The 15,381-nt window shown below is 39.8% G+C and overlaps 1 protein-coding gene across 1 annotated transcript in view; it reads right to left on the bottom strand.

The window, feature by feature from the left end:
• Window positions 1–15,381, bottom strand: part of LOC109422128 (uncharacterized) — a 432,211-nt gene that overhangs the window by 241,223 nt on the left and 175,607 nt on the right. The window contains exon 4 of the mRNA XM_062844836.1: window positions 3,200–3,248. Coding sequence (XP_062700820.1) covers window positions 3,200–3,248 — 49 coding nt within the window. The remainder of the gene's footprint in view (window positions 1–3,199; window positions 3,249–15,381) is intronic.

The raw sequence follows: 15,381 nt of genomic DNA, 5'->3' as shown, positions 1-15,381 counted from the left end.
TGAGGGAATTCCAACAGAAATATCTGTACATGTTCATAGAATAATCCCTGCGATAATCTTTTACGTAGCTTATAGAAAATGCTCAGGAGGAATTCTAGGTGGGCATTTCTGAAAAATCTCTGGAGTAATTCCTGGAGGAATCTCTGAATAAATTCGTGGAAGAATCCTAGGAGGAACTTCTAGGGAAAACTGTACATGCATCATTAGAGCAACTGCTGGATAAATTCCTGTTGAGAACTCCAGAGAAGCTTCTGGAGAATTCTATGGTGGACTTCCTGGAGGAAGATTCAGGAGAATTCTTGGAAGAATTTGTGGAGTAATTTTCGCAGTTTCTGGAAGATTCCGTAGAGGAAAGTCTAGTGGAATTCACGGAGAAATTCTTTAAGGAGTTGTAATGTAACTCCACAAAAAATCTCTAGAAAAGTTCCCAAAAGAAGTTCTGTTAAAATTTCTGAAAGCATTTCTGACGAATAATATCAGTTCAATCTTTGCAGGAACTCATGTAGGTCGTCGTGGTGGAACCTCAAGACGAGCTTCTGGAAGAATTCCTGGAGGAGTTTCTAGAAGAAACTCGGGAAAATTTTCTGGAGCGACCTTCGGAAGAATTCATGAAGGAATCTGTGAAAATGCCCAAGGGTAATCAGAAATAATTCCTGGAATAATATCTGAAGTAATCAGTAGAAGAATTCCCAGCATTTCATAGAGGAACCCCTGGAGGAATTTATTAAATTTTCAGAATATTTTTAGTGGAGATAATGATATAATGTCTGAAGGGAGTCCTGGAAGCATCTGTGGAGGAGCTCTTGAAGAATATCTTGGTGTTATATTTAGAAGCATTTGTGAAAACATGCCTGAAGGAAATTCTAGAAATGCCTAAGTGAACATTTCTCCATAAATTCCTCTAAGCTGTTCTTCATAGATTCCGCAGCAAATTTCCTGAATATTACTACATAGGAATAATTCAAGAAAAGAAAAATGAAAAATAGATTCTTTCCATTCCAGAAGCTCCTTAAGAGAATTCACCAGAAACTCAACTAAGTACGCCTTCGAAATATCATCCTTGAATTGCTCTATAGATTGTTCCAGCTTTTCCTCCAAAAATTTCTCTAGGATTCCTTGCAAATATCTTGCCAGAAATTCCTAAGGTTATTCTAGGAATTATCCCAAAGATTTCCCCAGGATTTTCTCCTGAGATTCCTTCATGAATTTTCAACAGATTCCAGAAATTCGATTCTTCTAAGAATTATTAATTCTTAATTCTTAATTAAGAATTAATTCTTAATTCTTAATAATTCTTAGAAGAATCGAATTTCTGGAATCAGTTGAAAATTCATGAAGGAATCTCAGGAGAAAATCCTGGGGAAATCTTTGGGATAATTCCTAGAAGATTTACCTTAGGAATTTCTGGCAAGATATTTGCAAGAAATCCTAGAGAAATTTTTGGAGGAATGGCTGGAACAATCTATAGAGCAATTCAAGGAGAATATTTCGGAGGCATTCTTAGTTGAATTTCTGGTGAATTCTCTTAAGGAGCTTCTGGAATGGAAGAAAAAATCCTAAAGACCACCCCAGAAAGTATGGACGCAATAAGAAAATACTGGCATTTCAAAATTATTGATGACTAGTTCTTTTTGAAGGCTACATTCTGTTGATCAACCTATTCTCTCAGCCTTAGTATAGCGGTTTACTCGATTCCAGCAGTTTGTTTTAAAATACATAAACTTTCAGCAGAACATCGTCGAAAAATTGTGCACTTAGGAAATGATCAAAATATGGTGGGAGTAAGTAAGAAAACCGTACAACGAATGATCTGGAAGCACTGCGAAGATAACACGTTTGAAAATAAGCAAAAATAACAACAAAAATAGAGGTCACACTAAACTTCGTTTGGATAAAAATATAATGAAGGCATTTTAGTATAAGAAAAAATCTTCTACATTACAAAGAGCGGAATATAACCAAAAAAGTTACCATTTAGAATTACCATGTTTATTGTGATAAAGAAAGTTTGAATATCCGATCCTATAGCAGGTAGAAACAGCCAAAACAAATCACGAAACAAGAGCCACCGATCAGGCCCAGACAACTGAAGATTAGGTGCGTCCATACATTCTGGGGCAGTCTTTAGGTGATCCTACTAATAAATTCCAAGAGAAACATTTGGTGGACTCCTGGAATAATCTCTGGAGAAACTCTTGAAGAAATCTCTAGAGAAATAGCTGGACATCTGGATACTGCTTAAAAAATCTCAAATTCCCGACCTTGGTAAAGTGGCCCTCTTCCTCTTTTTCAAAATATACAAACTATTACCGAAACAATAAACTTGCTGCCATAATCCTCTGCGTCTACTTATACTTTGAAACAATGAAAATAGCATCAAGTCAATTTGTCGCGTGTTATATTTTGTCATCATAAGCAGTTTAATGTTCAATGGATAAAAAAGTTCTTCCACTTATGATGAGGAGTGGGAAATGAGGAGTGAGCAATGAAGAATGAAGAGCAAGCATTACAGATTGTGGAGTAAGTAAATGAAGAGTGTCGGGTAGTGGAGGGGTGAAAAGTGAAAAGTTTCAAGGAGTGAGAATTGAAAAATGAGAAGTAACAAGTGAGTAGACAGGAAATTAGATTTGAAAAATTATGGGTGAGAAGTAAGCTTTGAAGAGGAAGATTTAAAATTGAATTATCAGGACTGGGTAGTAACAAAAATAAAATAGTGAAAACTGAAAAGTGAAGAGTAATCACTAAAAACTGAAAAGTGATCAGATCGAAAAAGATGTGATAAATGAGCAGTGAAGAGTGAGAAGTGAACTGTTGGGAATGAATAGAGAAAAGTTATTGTGATAGAGTGAGGAATGACGTGTGACTATTGAAGAGGGGGGAAGGGGTTAGGAGTGGATGAGAAGTTATCAGGAGTGAGAATTGAACGAGTAAGGAGTGTGAATCACTGGGGCGTAAGAAGAGAAGAGTAAAGTGACAGAAGTGTGTCTGAGTAGTAAACAGTGAGGAATGACAAATGAGAAATGAAGAGTGAGGAGTGTGAAGCATTAGGAAGTGAAAAGTAATAGTGAGCACTGAGACCTGAGCAACCAATAACTTAGGTGATGTTCATGAGTACCAACGTACGCTCACGAGCGTAGGAATACTAAACAACAACTAAAATAACATCTGGAAAATAACCATATAAAGTAACACTACTCACCTTCCCGGCTGATGGCTTCCACCTCGTTATCGTCCGACTTGATGTCCACCTGGGAAAAATCATCGGAAATGATTACTCTGGACGTGTATCGGAGGTTATTGCTTCTGCTGTTATCGTCGTTATCAACCCTATTATTGCTACTGTTATTGTTCGTTAACCGATGTCGATTGCTGCTGCTGCTGTCGGTGACGCCGAAGTTACTCGACTTAGTGTTAGTAGTAGTAGTGGTAGGAACCGCAGCTCGTTTCCATTGTTTCCGCTTCAGACTTTGGCGTTCGGGCAGTGTTCGTTTCCAGCGTTGCTGCTGGGAGGCAGCACTGCTGGTGGTTTTGGTGTTATTGTTGTTACGATCGGTTGTCGGTACGATCGGGGACGCCGATGGCGTCCACGGGATGTACCTCAATCGCGCATACGACACCGCACTGTCGTCGGAGCGACGGTAGGGCGATCGAGCGGCCGCGGCCGTCGCAGCACTGATGATCCGATGCGTTCGGATGGGTTCGAACTCGGGTTTGGTGGATCGCTGTTCGGCATGGTGAAAGGCTGATGGCTGTTGAGATGGCGCGGTTGACGGCGGGGGCGGTGCATATGGTAGAACGATCAATATCACCACCATTCGAGCAGCATTGGGTTGCAGTTAGACACTACAGTTCAACAGTTTAGAAATGTTCGACTAATGGGATCCGGTCACGATCACCATCTGATTTCAATACCACTGCACTTTTTTACTCACTATAATTGTAAGTTCTTTTTAGCGGGGATTCTTCTTTTCTAAAAGTGGTTGTGATTTGTGATTTTCTGTTTTGCAGCAGTTTGAACGGCACAGGGAAGCAAGACAACGTGGCTGTGAAACAATTGAGCGATTTGGTGATCAACAATAATCGATTTGGAGATGAATAATTGGCGGACTGATCAATCGGCAAATTTATTGGCAATTTCCGCTACGTGATCAAAGCTGGTGCGAGCGACTTTGGCGGTTCGTTTTTTCTGCTTCGGCGTGCGGTGACGGTTCGGTAGCCGACACAGTAAAAAGCATTATTCGGAATGATTCGCATGTGTAGGGTACAAATCGACATTTTAATGCATTGTTCAATTAAATGAGAATGATGGTTGTAAAAATATGTCAGACGGTATGTGTTGTGTAAAAAGTATGCCTTCTATCCATTAGTTATAAGATGTTCTTTACATTCTTTAACTATCTTGTTGCTGTTTGTCTGTGCTCGAAGTATGATCACAAAAGGCCGATGATTCATAACTAATGTGGGTCCTTCGGCATAGCCTGTTATTGTATTTCCTTTGGCAGTTCGCCTTTTTGCTCACAGTTGCTTAAGAGATGAACTATCTCTATAATACAGTAATCTCTGAAATAAATCTGAAAATCTCTATAATAAAGTAATAATAATATTTATCTGGTTGCCGGGGCCCGTGGCGTAGTGTCTACACGTTTGCTTCATAAGCAGATGGTCATGGGTTCGATCCCAGCCCCGGCACATTCGTCAGTTGCTCTTTCCCCCTGAGAGCAGCTGACACTGACCCTCTTCTGAGCCCATGGCTCAAATGAACCCGGATACTTGGACATCGGCGAACGGCAACGCATAATGGACCCCCAATCGGACTGGAAACAGGAACAACCAACAGCCACACATCAACATTCTCGAGCTCATCATTCTATCATGATAGGGTAGAAAGTGATAGCAGCGCAACGGCCACCAGTTCGAAGTAGTACAATTAGAAATAGAATACATTTAGGCGCTGTACAATGAGTATGTACAGCATCCAATTAGAATCGCTCACGCAGTGCCCTAGTGGACAATAGAGCTGTAAATTAGGTTAAGTGATTGAAGAATAAAAAAAATATTTATCTGGTTAAGTACTGTTCCTTTAAATTCCACTAAGAATTTACATCCTTTGACTAATACGTATTTCGACTTCAACTGTAAGGTCGTCTTCAGTGTCTTGTACTTGACTCGAGTCGTGTCTTGGACTTCTAATTCTAATTATTCACTCCAATTCGGGATTTTTTTCCCGACGTCTCTGGGCAAAGTGTAGGGCTTGCCTCACAATATACAAATTCTTGCAATGTCAGGCAAAGAAAGCCCTTCAATTGATAACTGTGGAAGTGCTCAAAGAACATTTAGTTGAAGAGGTAGTTCTAGTGGGAACGTAGAGTCACAAAGAATAAAAAGAGGAAGCAAATGTCAATCTTAATTTGACTCCCTCAAAAGCCCAGTTACGATCAAAAACAGGTCGACCTTAGTGAAAAGCTTATTATTTGAATAGTTTAAGTTTGAGCTTGAGCTTGATTGACCAGCTACGCTCACACAAGGCATCAATAAGATATCTGTCGGGGACTAAGCAGGCATCTTCAGCATGTGAGTGTTGGTGATCTTCTATTTATAGGCGACAATGGCGCCTGCCACGTCAGATTGCTGATCAATGTGGGAAAGAGGAAGGAAGTGATGATTGCAATCGTTTGTATCCACAGCAGACCGAATATATGTACCTCTGCGTCTGTACAAATGTCTTTGTTTAGGATCCCTGGGATTTGGCTGCTACTAGCTGAGCTGCTATTCTGCAATTCTAATCAAGTTGTCGGCGATGATTGAGATATTGCAATATGAAATCAAACTATTGGCCATTAAATACCATTGAGGAAACCTTTGGTCGTCATGGTCGCATTTCTCGGTAGATCAATCATAGTGGAGTCTGAATCTGATCTTGGATCTCTAAGCGAAGCATGTTTTTGTAAATTGGAGCATTAATCCTTATACACAGATAAAACGCCTAAAAGTACGCAATGCCCTTGTAAGTTCATGCTGTTTAACTGCCGTGTTGAAAACTTGTTTATTTAAATTTCTAAACCCCTCCATTAATGAGAGCACACCGTCCACGGCATAGTCAAAAAGCCTTGAACAATATTCAAAGACCCGTTGTAGATCTTTGCGGACCTCTGTATTCCTACACGGACCATCACATACCTTCACAGAGTAGGACTCAATTCCAAGGAGTTTGGAGACCAAAGAAGTATTTATGACATGTTCAACATGTTTTTCATATATTTAAGGCATAATCCCTACGAATAGGGGCAATACATTATACAATTATTATACAATTGATTGGTCACCTGTTTGTATGGAGCCGCTCCGTAGTGTACTGGTGCGGAGATACCAGACAGACGTAAGTTTAAACATTTGTGTGTTTATTGAAACAGTTCGCTTGGTTGCATAACTTGTAAGCGTTATCCGAATAGTGCTTTACTAGGTTCAATCATCGCATGACTTTATCATTATTACCTTTGTTGAATAACACAAAAAGATCGTCGTTGTGATTGTGTTGTTCAACAATGGCCCTCTGGCTTTGACAACCATGTGCACAACAGAACATGTGCTCGATGAACAAATTGAGATTTGAATTATGAAAAGAAATCCACGTACTCCGGTGAGACTCGAACTCACGACTCCCAATTCGCTACACAGGCGCTTCTATTCCTTCAAGCTACGGAATCACTCAGCTATCTCCGTCGCCAGTAGGCCTAGAACTGAACTCGATTCCACAGTCACACATGGTTATCTTCTTTTCACAATCCAAACCTCCTTCGGATGGGATTAGATGAACATCTGACACATACTTACACTGTTGTGCACATGTGTGACAAAGTGGGAGAATATGAATAGAAGGAACAGAAGCGCCCGTCTAACGAATTGGGAGTCGTGAGTTCGAGTCTCACCGGAGTACGTGGATTTCTTTTCATAATTTAAATCTCAATTTGTTCATCGAGTACATGTTCTGTTGTGCACATAGTATCTGGGATCTGATACGAATCAGAAGCGGTAGCCACTAGACCAGCAAGCCCGTCCAGTTAATAATATTTCATGATGAAAACTGTATAATTACCTTGTGTAGCTTGCCATCGATCCTTAAATTATAAAGCATCTTTGAATTCATTGAAGACAAATAAGTTTTGGCAGGAAACGCAAGAACATGGTCTTCCGACGAAACTAGTTAGGCTAACACGTGAATCTTTGGATGGATCGAAAAGCGTTCGAATCAAATACGATGTGTCAACCTAGTACTGTCCAACATTGCACCCGAGGAAACGATTAATGCGATCTTGCCTTCATCTGGTGAACAGATGAATGGCTTTTGCTGTTGAACTGTCGGCGTAGAATAGCACTATGGGCCGCTTATTCTGGTGGTAAAACCCCATAGCAAACATGGAACCCTATTCAAGTTGTACCTGAACCATGTTGACTTCCGCGCCATATTGGGTTCCTTGCACCATTTCTGCAATTCGTGCACCTAAACATGCATCATACTGAAGATCACTGAATCATGGTGGAAGTAATGCACCATGAACGACCATATTGTTCACAGAATCATGTAGGTTCCACGCATTATGCTGATCTCACACACCATCTTTGAATCAAATAGGTGCCTAATGGGATATCATGCACCACCAAATACAATTTGGGCATCTATTGGACAATTATTATGTCAGCATCATATTTGAATTCCATGCACCATTTTGAAACTTTGTACACCAAAATAGCATTCTTTGTACCATGAACCATGTTGAAATCTAATGCATCATACTGACATCATGCACCATCCTTGAATGGCATGCTCCATATCAGCATTCCACCCACCAACATAATGATTTCCGCATTATCTAGGAATACTATGCACCACATTGACATCATGCACCTATATGGCCTCACGCACCATCTTCAAATTTTAAGCAGCAACAAACTTGAGCACCATCTCCTTGCACTATCTTCTTGCACCATCTTAGCATTCTTAATATCAAATTGCAATTCCTTGCGCACATGCACGATCTTGACGTTCACCTGATCATAAAGGCACATGATGTACCATACTCACATCATGAACTGTTTAAAAGTACTATGCACCAACTGGCAATCAATGCACCTTGTTGGCGTTCAGTGTATCATCCAGGCATACACTATCTTGCCATTCTATGAATACAATCATGCCGTTCAATGTAATGACGCCTGCACAAATATTTAAACCGACATTTTATCAGCAAAGCATCTATAAATGCATATAGATTATAATGCACCATTAGCAACACATTTGAATTCTATTTGCTCCGTTTTGGTTTTATATGGTTTTAATAGCATTCCATGTATCGATGGAGGAATCGACTGTATTCTGTGCGAATCGGATTTCACGGCTACACAGTCTTAATGCATCAAAATGAGTTGTTACTGCACAGAACAAATCACGAAAAACATATCGTAAGTAGGGAACAAGTAACAACATCCCGAGCAGAAGGGCATACCTTACCAATACCATGCGAAGAGCAACATGTGATCTAATACCTAAAATTGTTAGTGCTGCGTTATTATACGAAATTTTATGAGAACATCATAATAACTGTTGGAGGTATTTGAGGAGAGTTTGGTATTTATGTGGTATTTGTTGGTTTAGCATAGAAAATTACCGAAGAACAAGATTTGCTATTACATCATGAAGTCATCGAACAAATGAAACATTGAATAACAAGAAATTTTATTAGTTTGTTATTCAATAACTTTGAGATAACAAATACAGCACTTGAAATTTTAGGTATGCATTCATTATTGAAATAATAATACTTGTTATTTTCTAGGTGTTATTTTTACTAAACTTTGGTATTCGTTTTTGTTATTTTGCCTCTTATTACCACCTAATAGAGGGCATATCAAGGTACCCGAGCAGGAATGAATAACTGCCACATAACTAGAGCATACCAAAGTCAGGTATCATACCAATACAAGGTATTGGTCGTTTGTCCAGGTATTGAAAATAACTTATTTTGGTATTTTGAAGGTATTAATACAATACCTCAACGAGTTATTGGTTTGGTGTTGAGGACTGCTTGAGGTATTATTGAATTATGGAAAAATCGCTATTTGTATGGAATTATCGCCGATTATTATTTAGGTATTGCCATACCTGATATCATTATTCACGCGTTATGCACAGAATACACACCAGTTATTATTTTAGGTATTTTACCTCTTATGCAGGGCTACTTAATACCTCACTCAGGTTGTAGGTATTCGGTTTTCCATACCTGAGTTAGTTATTCTTCAGCTATTTTCTCCTGCTCGGGTATGGTAGTATTTAAGATAAATACCTTGATATGTTATTCACTTGTTATTTTCTTCTGCTCGGGATACACATCCTATAAATAAAAACATACCCTTTTAGTTTCCCCTGAAGAAGACACCATCCAAAGTGTCGTAACGTCGGGTTAGATAACAACTCGTTCTGATGCATTAAGACTGCGTAGCCGTTGAATCCGATTCCATGTATCTGATCCATGTAGATTTTCTCACCACAAAATCTATGCACCATTTTTGCAATACTTGCATCTAAACATGTCGTATGTTGAGGATCACTGAATAACGATGACAACTAATGCAGCACACTAACATCTTTATAGCATTCTATGCACCAACACGATGTACACAGACTTATTTAGGCATTCGTATAATGTTACCACGCAAACTCTTTCAGTAAATGAGGTATCTAATGCATCATACTGATATCATGAAGCATTATCAAATTTAATGCACCACCAATACTTTCCAACTCACGTAACACACATGTCCTATAAGAGTTACGACTGCGCAAGTCTTGGTTGTATAAAAGTTAATATGACGTTATTCTAACATAATGCTAGAATAACGTTAAATTAACTTCTATACAACCAATAATTGCGCTGCCGTAACTCTATTATGACATGTGTGTTGCTTGGGAAGCACCATTTTAGCGTTCATTATATCATCTAGGCTTCTAATGCACCATTATCATGTCATTGTCACATTTGTATTCTATGCACCGTTTTAGCATTTCATGTACAACAAAATAACATTCAATGTACCTGAGCCATGTTGGCTTCCACACCACATTGCATTCCAAGCACCATTTTTGCAATCCACCTGCAATTGCACCTAACAATGCAACATAATGAGGATCGTTGAATTATTATAATTACAACTAATGCACCTTACTGACAACATTCATAATTTAATAATTCCATGTAACACCATGGTGTTCACGGAATCATCGTATTATGCTGATCTAGCCATTGAATCCATTAGGTATCTAACGCAATCTCTTATAATGCACCATTGTCAATTTCCATGCACCACCAAAGCTTTTCAAGCCCCAGATAAACATTTACTATATCTAATGTACCATTGTGATGTCAACGCCACATTTGAATTTCATGCACCATTTTAGCATTTCGTTTAACAAAATAGCATTCCAAATATGTATCTGAACCATGTTGACTTCCGCACTAAATTGAATTCCATGCATTCATGCAATTCGTGCACCTTACAATGTAAAATGTTGGGGATCACTGAATCATTATGACAACTAATACACCTTCTGGGAGAATTCCTGGATAATTTCATGGGAAATCCCTGGAGGAATTCTTGAAGAGCTCCTGGGAGAATTTCTGGAGGAATTCCTTAGCGAATTGCAAGAGAAAATCCTGAGGGAATTGCTGGTGACATTCTTGTGGTGGAATTCCTGATGTAATTTGTGGGCTTCGTGGCCGTGCGGCTAGCGGTGGCAGACGTCTAGGCGTATTGTAAGCCTCGGAGTGTGGGTTCGATTCCCGCTCCAGTCGGTGGAAACTTTTCGTCAAACGAAAAAATCATCACTGGGCCACTGAGTGTTCTGTGTTATTATTCGTTGTCTAGTGTAAGTAATGTGTTCTGTCTTGTGCAGCCTTTGGCTGAAGACGGTGCCCGTGTCATTTTAATTTCTCGAAAAAAATTCTGAGGGAAATTCTGGAGGATTTCTTGAAGGAATTCCTGGAGGGATTGCTAAGGAGGATCCTAGAAAAATTCCTAGGGATTTTTTTTTTGGAAGAATGTCTGAGAGAATTCCTGAAAAAAAAACCTGGTGAAGTTTCTGATGAACTTCCTAGTAGAATTCCTGAGGTAATTCCTAGTAGCATTCATGATAGAATTCCTAGAGTAACTTCTGGGAGAATACCTTAGAAAATACCTTGAAGAATTTCTGGAGGAGTTTCGGGGGGAAAACGTAGAAGATATCCTGGAAAATTTCTGTGGGAATTGCTGGAGCAATTCCTGGAAGAATTTCTGGAGTAATATCTGAGTAAAATCATTAAAAAAAATCCTGGAGAATGCGTGAAAGATATCCTGGACGAATTCCTGGTGGCGTTCCTGACATTTTCTGGAGGAATTCCTGAGAAAATTTGTGGAGGAACTCCTGCGGCAATTCCGGAAAGATTTACTGAGGAAATTTCTGGCGTAATTCCTGAAAGAATTTTAAGAACAATCCCTGAGCAAATTTCAGGAGAACCTTCGGGAGGAGTTCCTGGTGAAATTCTTGCATGAGTTCCTAGGAGAATTCCTGAATGATTTTCTACAGGAATTTCTAGAGGAATTCCTGAAATTGGCCCCTGGTAATTTCTGGCATATTTCCATGAACTTTATTAGGAGGTTTCTTTGGAAAATTCCCTGGGGTATTTTTGGGAAAGTTCTGGGAGCATTTCTGAAGGAATTTCCGAGGTTATTTCTGATCGGTTTCCTGGAGGTATTTCTGAAGTAATCCCTAGAGGAACTAACGGAGCAATTTCCGCAGGAACTCATGGAGAAATTCCTGGAAGAAATCCTGGTGGAGTTCCTCGAGGGAATCCTGAAGAAGTTCGTGGAGGAACTCCTGGAAGAATTCCTGGAAGAACTACGGGGGGATTTCTGGAGGAATCTTTAGATGGATTTCTGATGGAATCCCTAGAAGAGTGGAATCCCTGTGAGAATTTCCGGATAAATTTCTGGGGAATCATGGGAATTGAAGAAATCTCAAAGGAAAGTCCTAAAGTAATTGGAGGGATTCCTCGGTATATTTCACAGCGAATTCTGGGAGGAATTGTTGGAGCAGTTTCTATGGGAAATTCAGGAGAAATTTCTGGAGAAATTCATGTGTGGATACCTGGACAAATTTTTGAGAAAATATGTGGAGGGTTTCCTGAAGGAATTTATATAAGAAATGCTAAGGGAGATCCTGGCAGAAAATGAGAGTAATTTCTGAGAAAATTCCTGGAGGAGTTCCTGGCTCAAGTAACATTTTTAGGTAAATAGACTAGAAGAGGTTCCTAAAACCATTCTAAAACCAAAATAAAAAGATAATAGGTTTATTACGGTTCTTAAAACCTTTTCAAGACTATTTGGCCAGCAAAATGTTGATTGGGGAGAAACTCCAAAAAGAATGTCTGAGGTAATTCCTACCCGAGCAGAAGCGAATAACATAAGCATAATGAAATGCGTTATTTTTTAAAAAACCTGAATAATAGAATCAGTTGTTTTTATGTAATTAACGTAACATTTTATGTTATAAACTTGCCTGTCATAAGCGGAAAAATAACAAATATCATAACAAAAAATGTTCCTGGAAAAGCAATTCAATAACATGTTTTGTTAGTTCAATAACAAATTAATAATAATGAATATGGAAAATATTTTAATAACAAATTTTGTACTTTAAAAGTTGTTGATATTAATAATGATAATTGATAAATCTCGAATGATGTAGTTTTCATATCAAAACAAGTTATTGTTGTGCTATTGATTATCAATTATTCGTACACTCTCAATATAAATATAAATACAATAATAACTCAATTTGTTTGACAACAAAACGTATTATTCATATGTTATTTGATGGATGCATACCAATACCGTGATCATAACAAAATATGATTGTCCAACAAAAGATGTTATAGAAAATCAATGCCTCGATAAGATAACAATAACAAATCAAGCTATAAAAACAGGTTATGTTATTTCGCAATTATTAATTTGCTATTCTCCTCTGCTCGGGTAGAAAAAGTCCTGATGAAATTACTGAAGGAACTTCTGGGAGAACATCCAAAAAACTTCTGGAGAAACTCCTGTAGAATTCCTGGGAAAATGCGTGTAAATATCTCGGAGCAATTCCTGAGGGGATTCCTGAAGGAATTTCTAAGGGAGTTTCTGGAGGAATTCCAGAGGCAATTTTTAGAGGAACTCCTGCAGGACTGCCTAATCAACAGTTATGATGTGTTTTAATACCTTAGCAATATCATGCAATCATGACCCTCAAATTAAGCTTGGTTGCGGTAACACCGGATGCCAAATGGAAGTAATCAAATGTGAAAATTACCCTGATTTCATTCCAGCTCACTCAGCAAATAAACCTGTCAGATTGGGTCGAACTACAAATTGCCCCGGTCACAATTTCTCACGGCACGGCACACGCTACCCGACACAACAGACAGGCAATAAATCGTATAAAATCATTCGCGAAAAGAATAAGGTCACACATAGTTTTCCTTTATTCTCCACCGCGACACAAACTGCATCCTTCGCTCCAACCAGCAACATCAACAACAAGAGCCCCCCTGGCACCTACTTATACACCACCGGTAACGAGACAAAGCTCGAGACGATAGACGGGGTAAAGCGTGGTTCTTCGACGAGCGACCGAGTGACCCACCTAATACCTACTAACCCATGATCATCAGGTGGTGCGATGCTTTGTGTGTGGTACAAAAACCTGCGATTGTCATAAATTTCCGCTCAAATCTGCACTTGTCAGTGCGCCCGGTTCGCTACCTAATTCCAACTCTTCCTGGGCGCAGGGTTGGTCAACTCTGAGGAGAATTCAAAGAGTAGTGCATTTTTTTCACACAGCACTCACAGCTTGCTTGATCTGATTCACTCTACCAATCATTGCTCTCACTTCCCAATGCTCTTTTGTGTAATCTCACCCGCGAGAAAGTGCAGCACATTCTCTTACACTTTTCCAGTAAAGAGCAATCAAGCAACAGTACGCTTGTACAAAACAAAACAGCTTTCGAAAGCACTACACTCTACTTTAAATCGGTAGCCCTGGTTGGAACCCTTGTCAAAACCATAGTGACGGTTGAAAGGGCCCTAAGCATCGATTCCATTCCGGTCTGATCGAGGTTCATCCGAATCAGTCGGAATCACGGACTCATGGTACCGCATGGACAAGAACTTGGTTATGATTGTAATGAAGTCGATGTCTTGGGGTCGACCAGGTCTTAGAACGGTACCAGCCCAGTGTATAGTGAAAGCTGTGTATCCCTTCCTAGTTTTCGGGCAGCTCCAGTTTATCACAAGTTTGCATGAATGTATGTGAATGATTGAGACTTTAGTAATTTGGGGAACCCAAACCCGGGCTTAGGAAGCGCGACTTTAATGAATTATTGCATTCAAACAGATCAATATATGACGCGGGGCGTTGGCGTGCTCGTTCCAGGGCACGGTATACACGAGTCTTATCGCCATTCGGGGACTGACGGAGTTCTTACTAAACACGGTTGCTGCTCAACTGGGCCTAGCGCCTGGCCCCAACTCCAGCGCGGTCTGATGACATCTTCTTGTATGATAAAACCCAGTAGAATCACCGTACAGCACTGCTTAGTATGATGATCTCAAGATGATCCCTTAAAAATTTACATGCTAGAAATTCGTTTAAAGTGGGATTGAATTGTCAGCTACATTGACAGTTGGCAGCAGCAAATCAGATTTTCATCGCGTGTCTCGTATGCGAGCTTGTGTGGATGCCATGGCAACATGCATTCGTTCACACTACCCACACAACCGAGCAAGAAGAGGTAGTGCGGATAAATAAACTACTCTTTTCGTGGAAAAAGCTTGGTGCACTATGCTCTTTTTTACGGTTTCACTTTTCGGCAAAGAGATATTTTTCTCTTTGAAATCAAAGAGCGTCAAGGCACACTTATCTATGCCGCACTGAAATTTGCACTTTTCAAGGGTAAGAGCGAGAATTTACCAACCCTGCCTGGGCGTAGTGGCGTAGTAAGCATTGCTGAAAACCGTAATAGCAGAGTTGGATACAGCGCGCGCAGCATTACAAGCCGCATAACAAAGCACTTGCCTGCACCATCCATCGTGGACGGCGGACCACTCCCTGTGAGAATAGTCAGGCATGAGGCGTGCTTTTATTCCACGCGATCAAAAACCATTGCATTGCGATGTCGTCGCGTCGTCGGTGTGCTCTCTGTTGTGATCATTTCCCACCCAACCTCAGCACACCGACCACAACCGTTTAGCACAGTGCAGTGATCATTAGGAAAAGGTAGGTTGATCTCTTCTGAACGTTGGTTC

The sequence above is a fragment of the Aedes albopictus genome, chromosome 1 (assembly GCF_035046485.1).
Source record: "Aedes albopictus strain Foshan chromosome 1, AalbF5, whole genome shotgun sequence".
In the NCBI taxonomy this organism is placed as follows: domain Eukaryota; kingdom Metazoa; phylum Arthropoda; class Insecta; order Diptera; family Culicidae; genus Aedes; species Aedes albopictus.
Note: the sequence above shows the minus strand (reverse complement) of the source record. Positions and strands in the feature narration are given on the sequence as shown.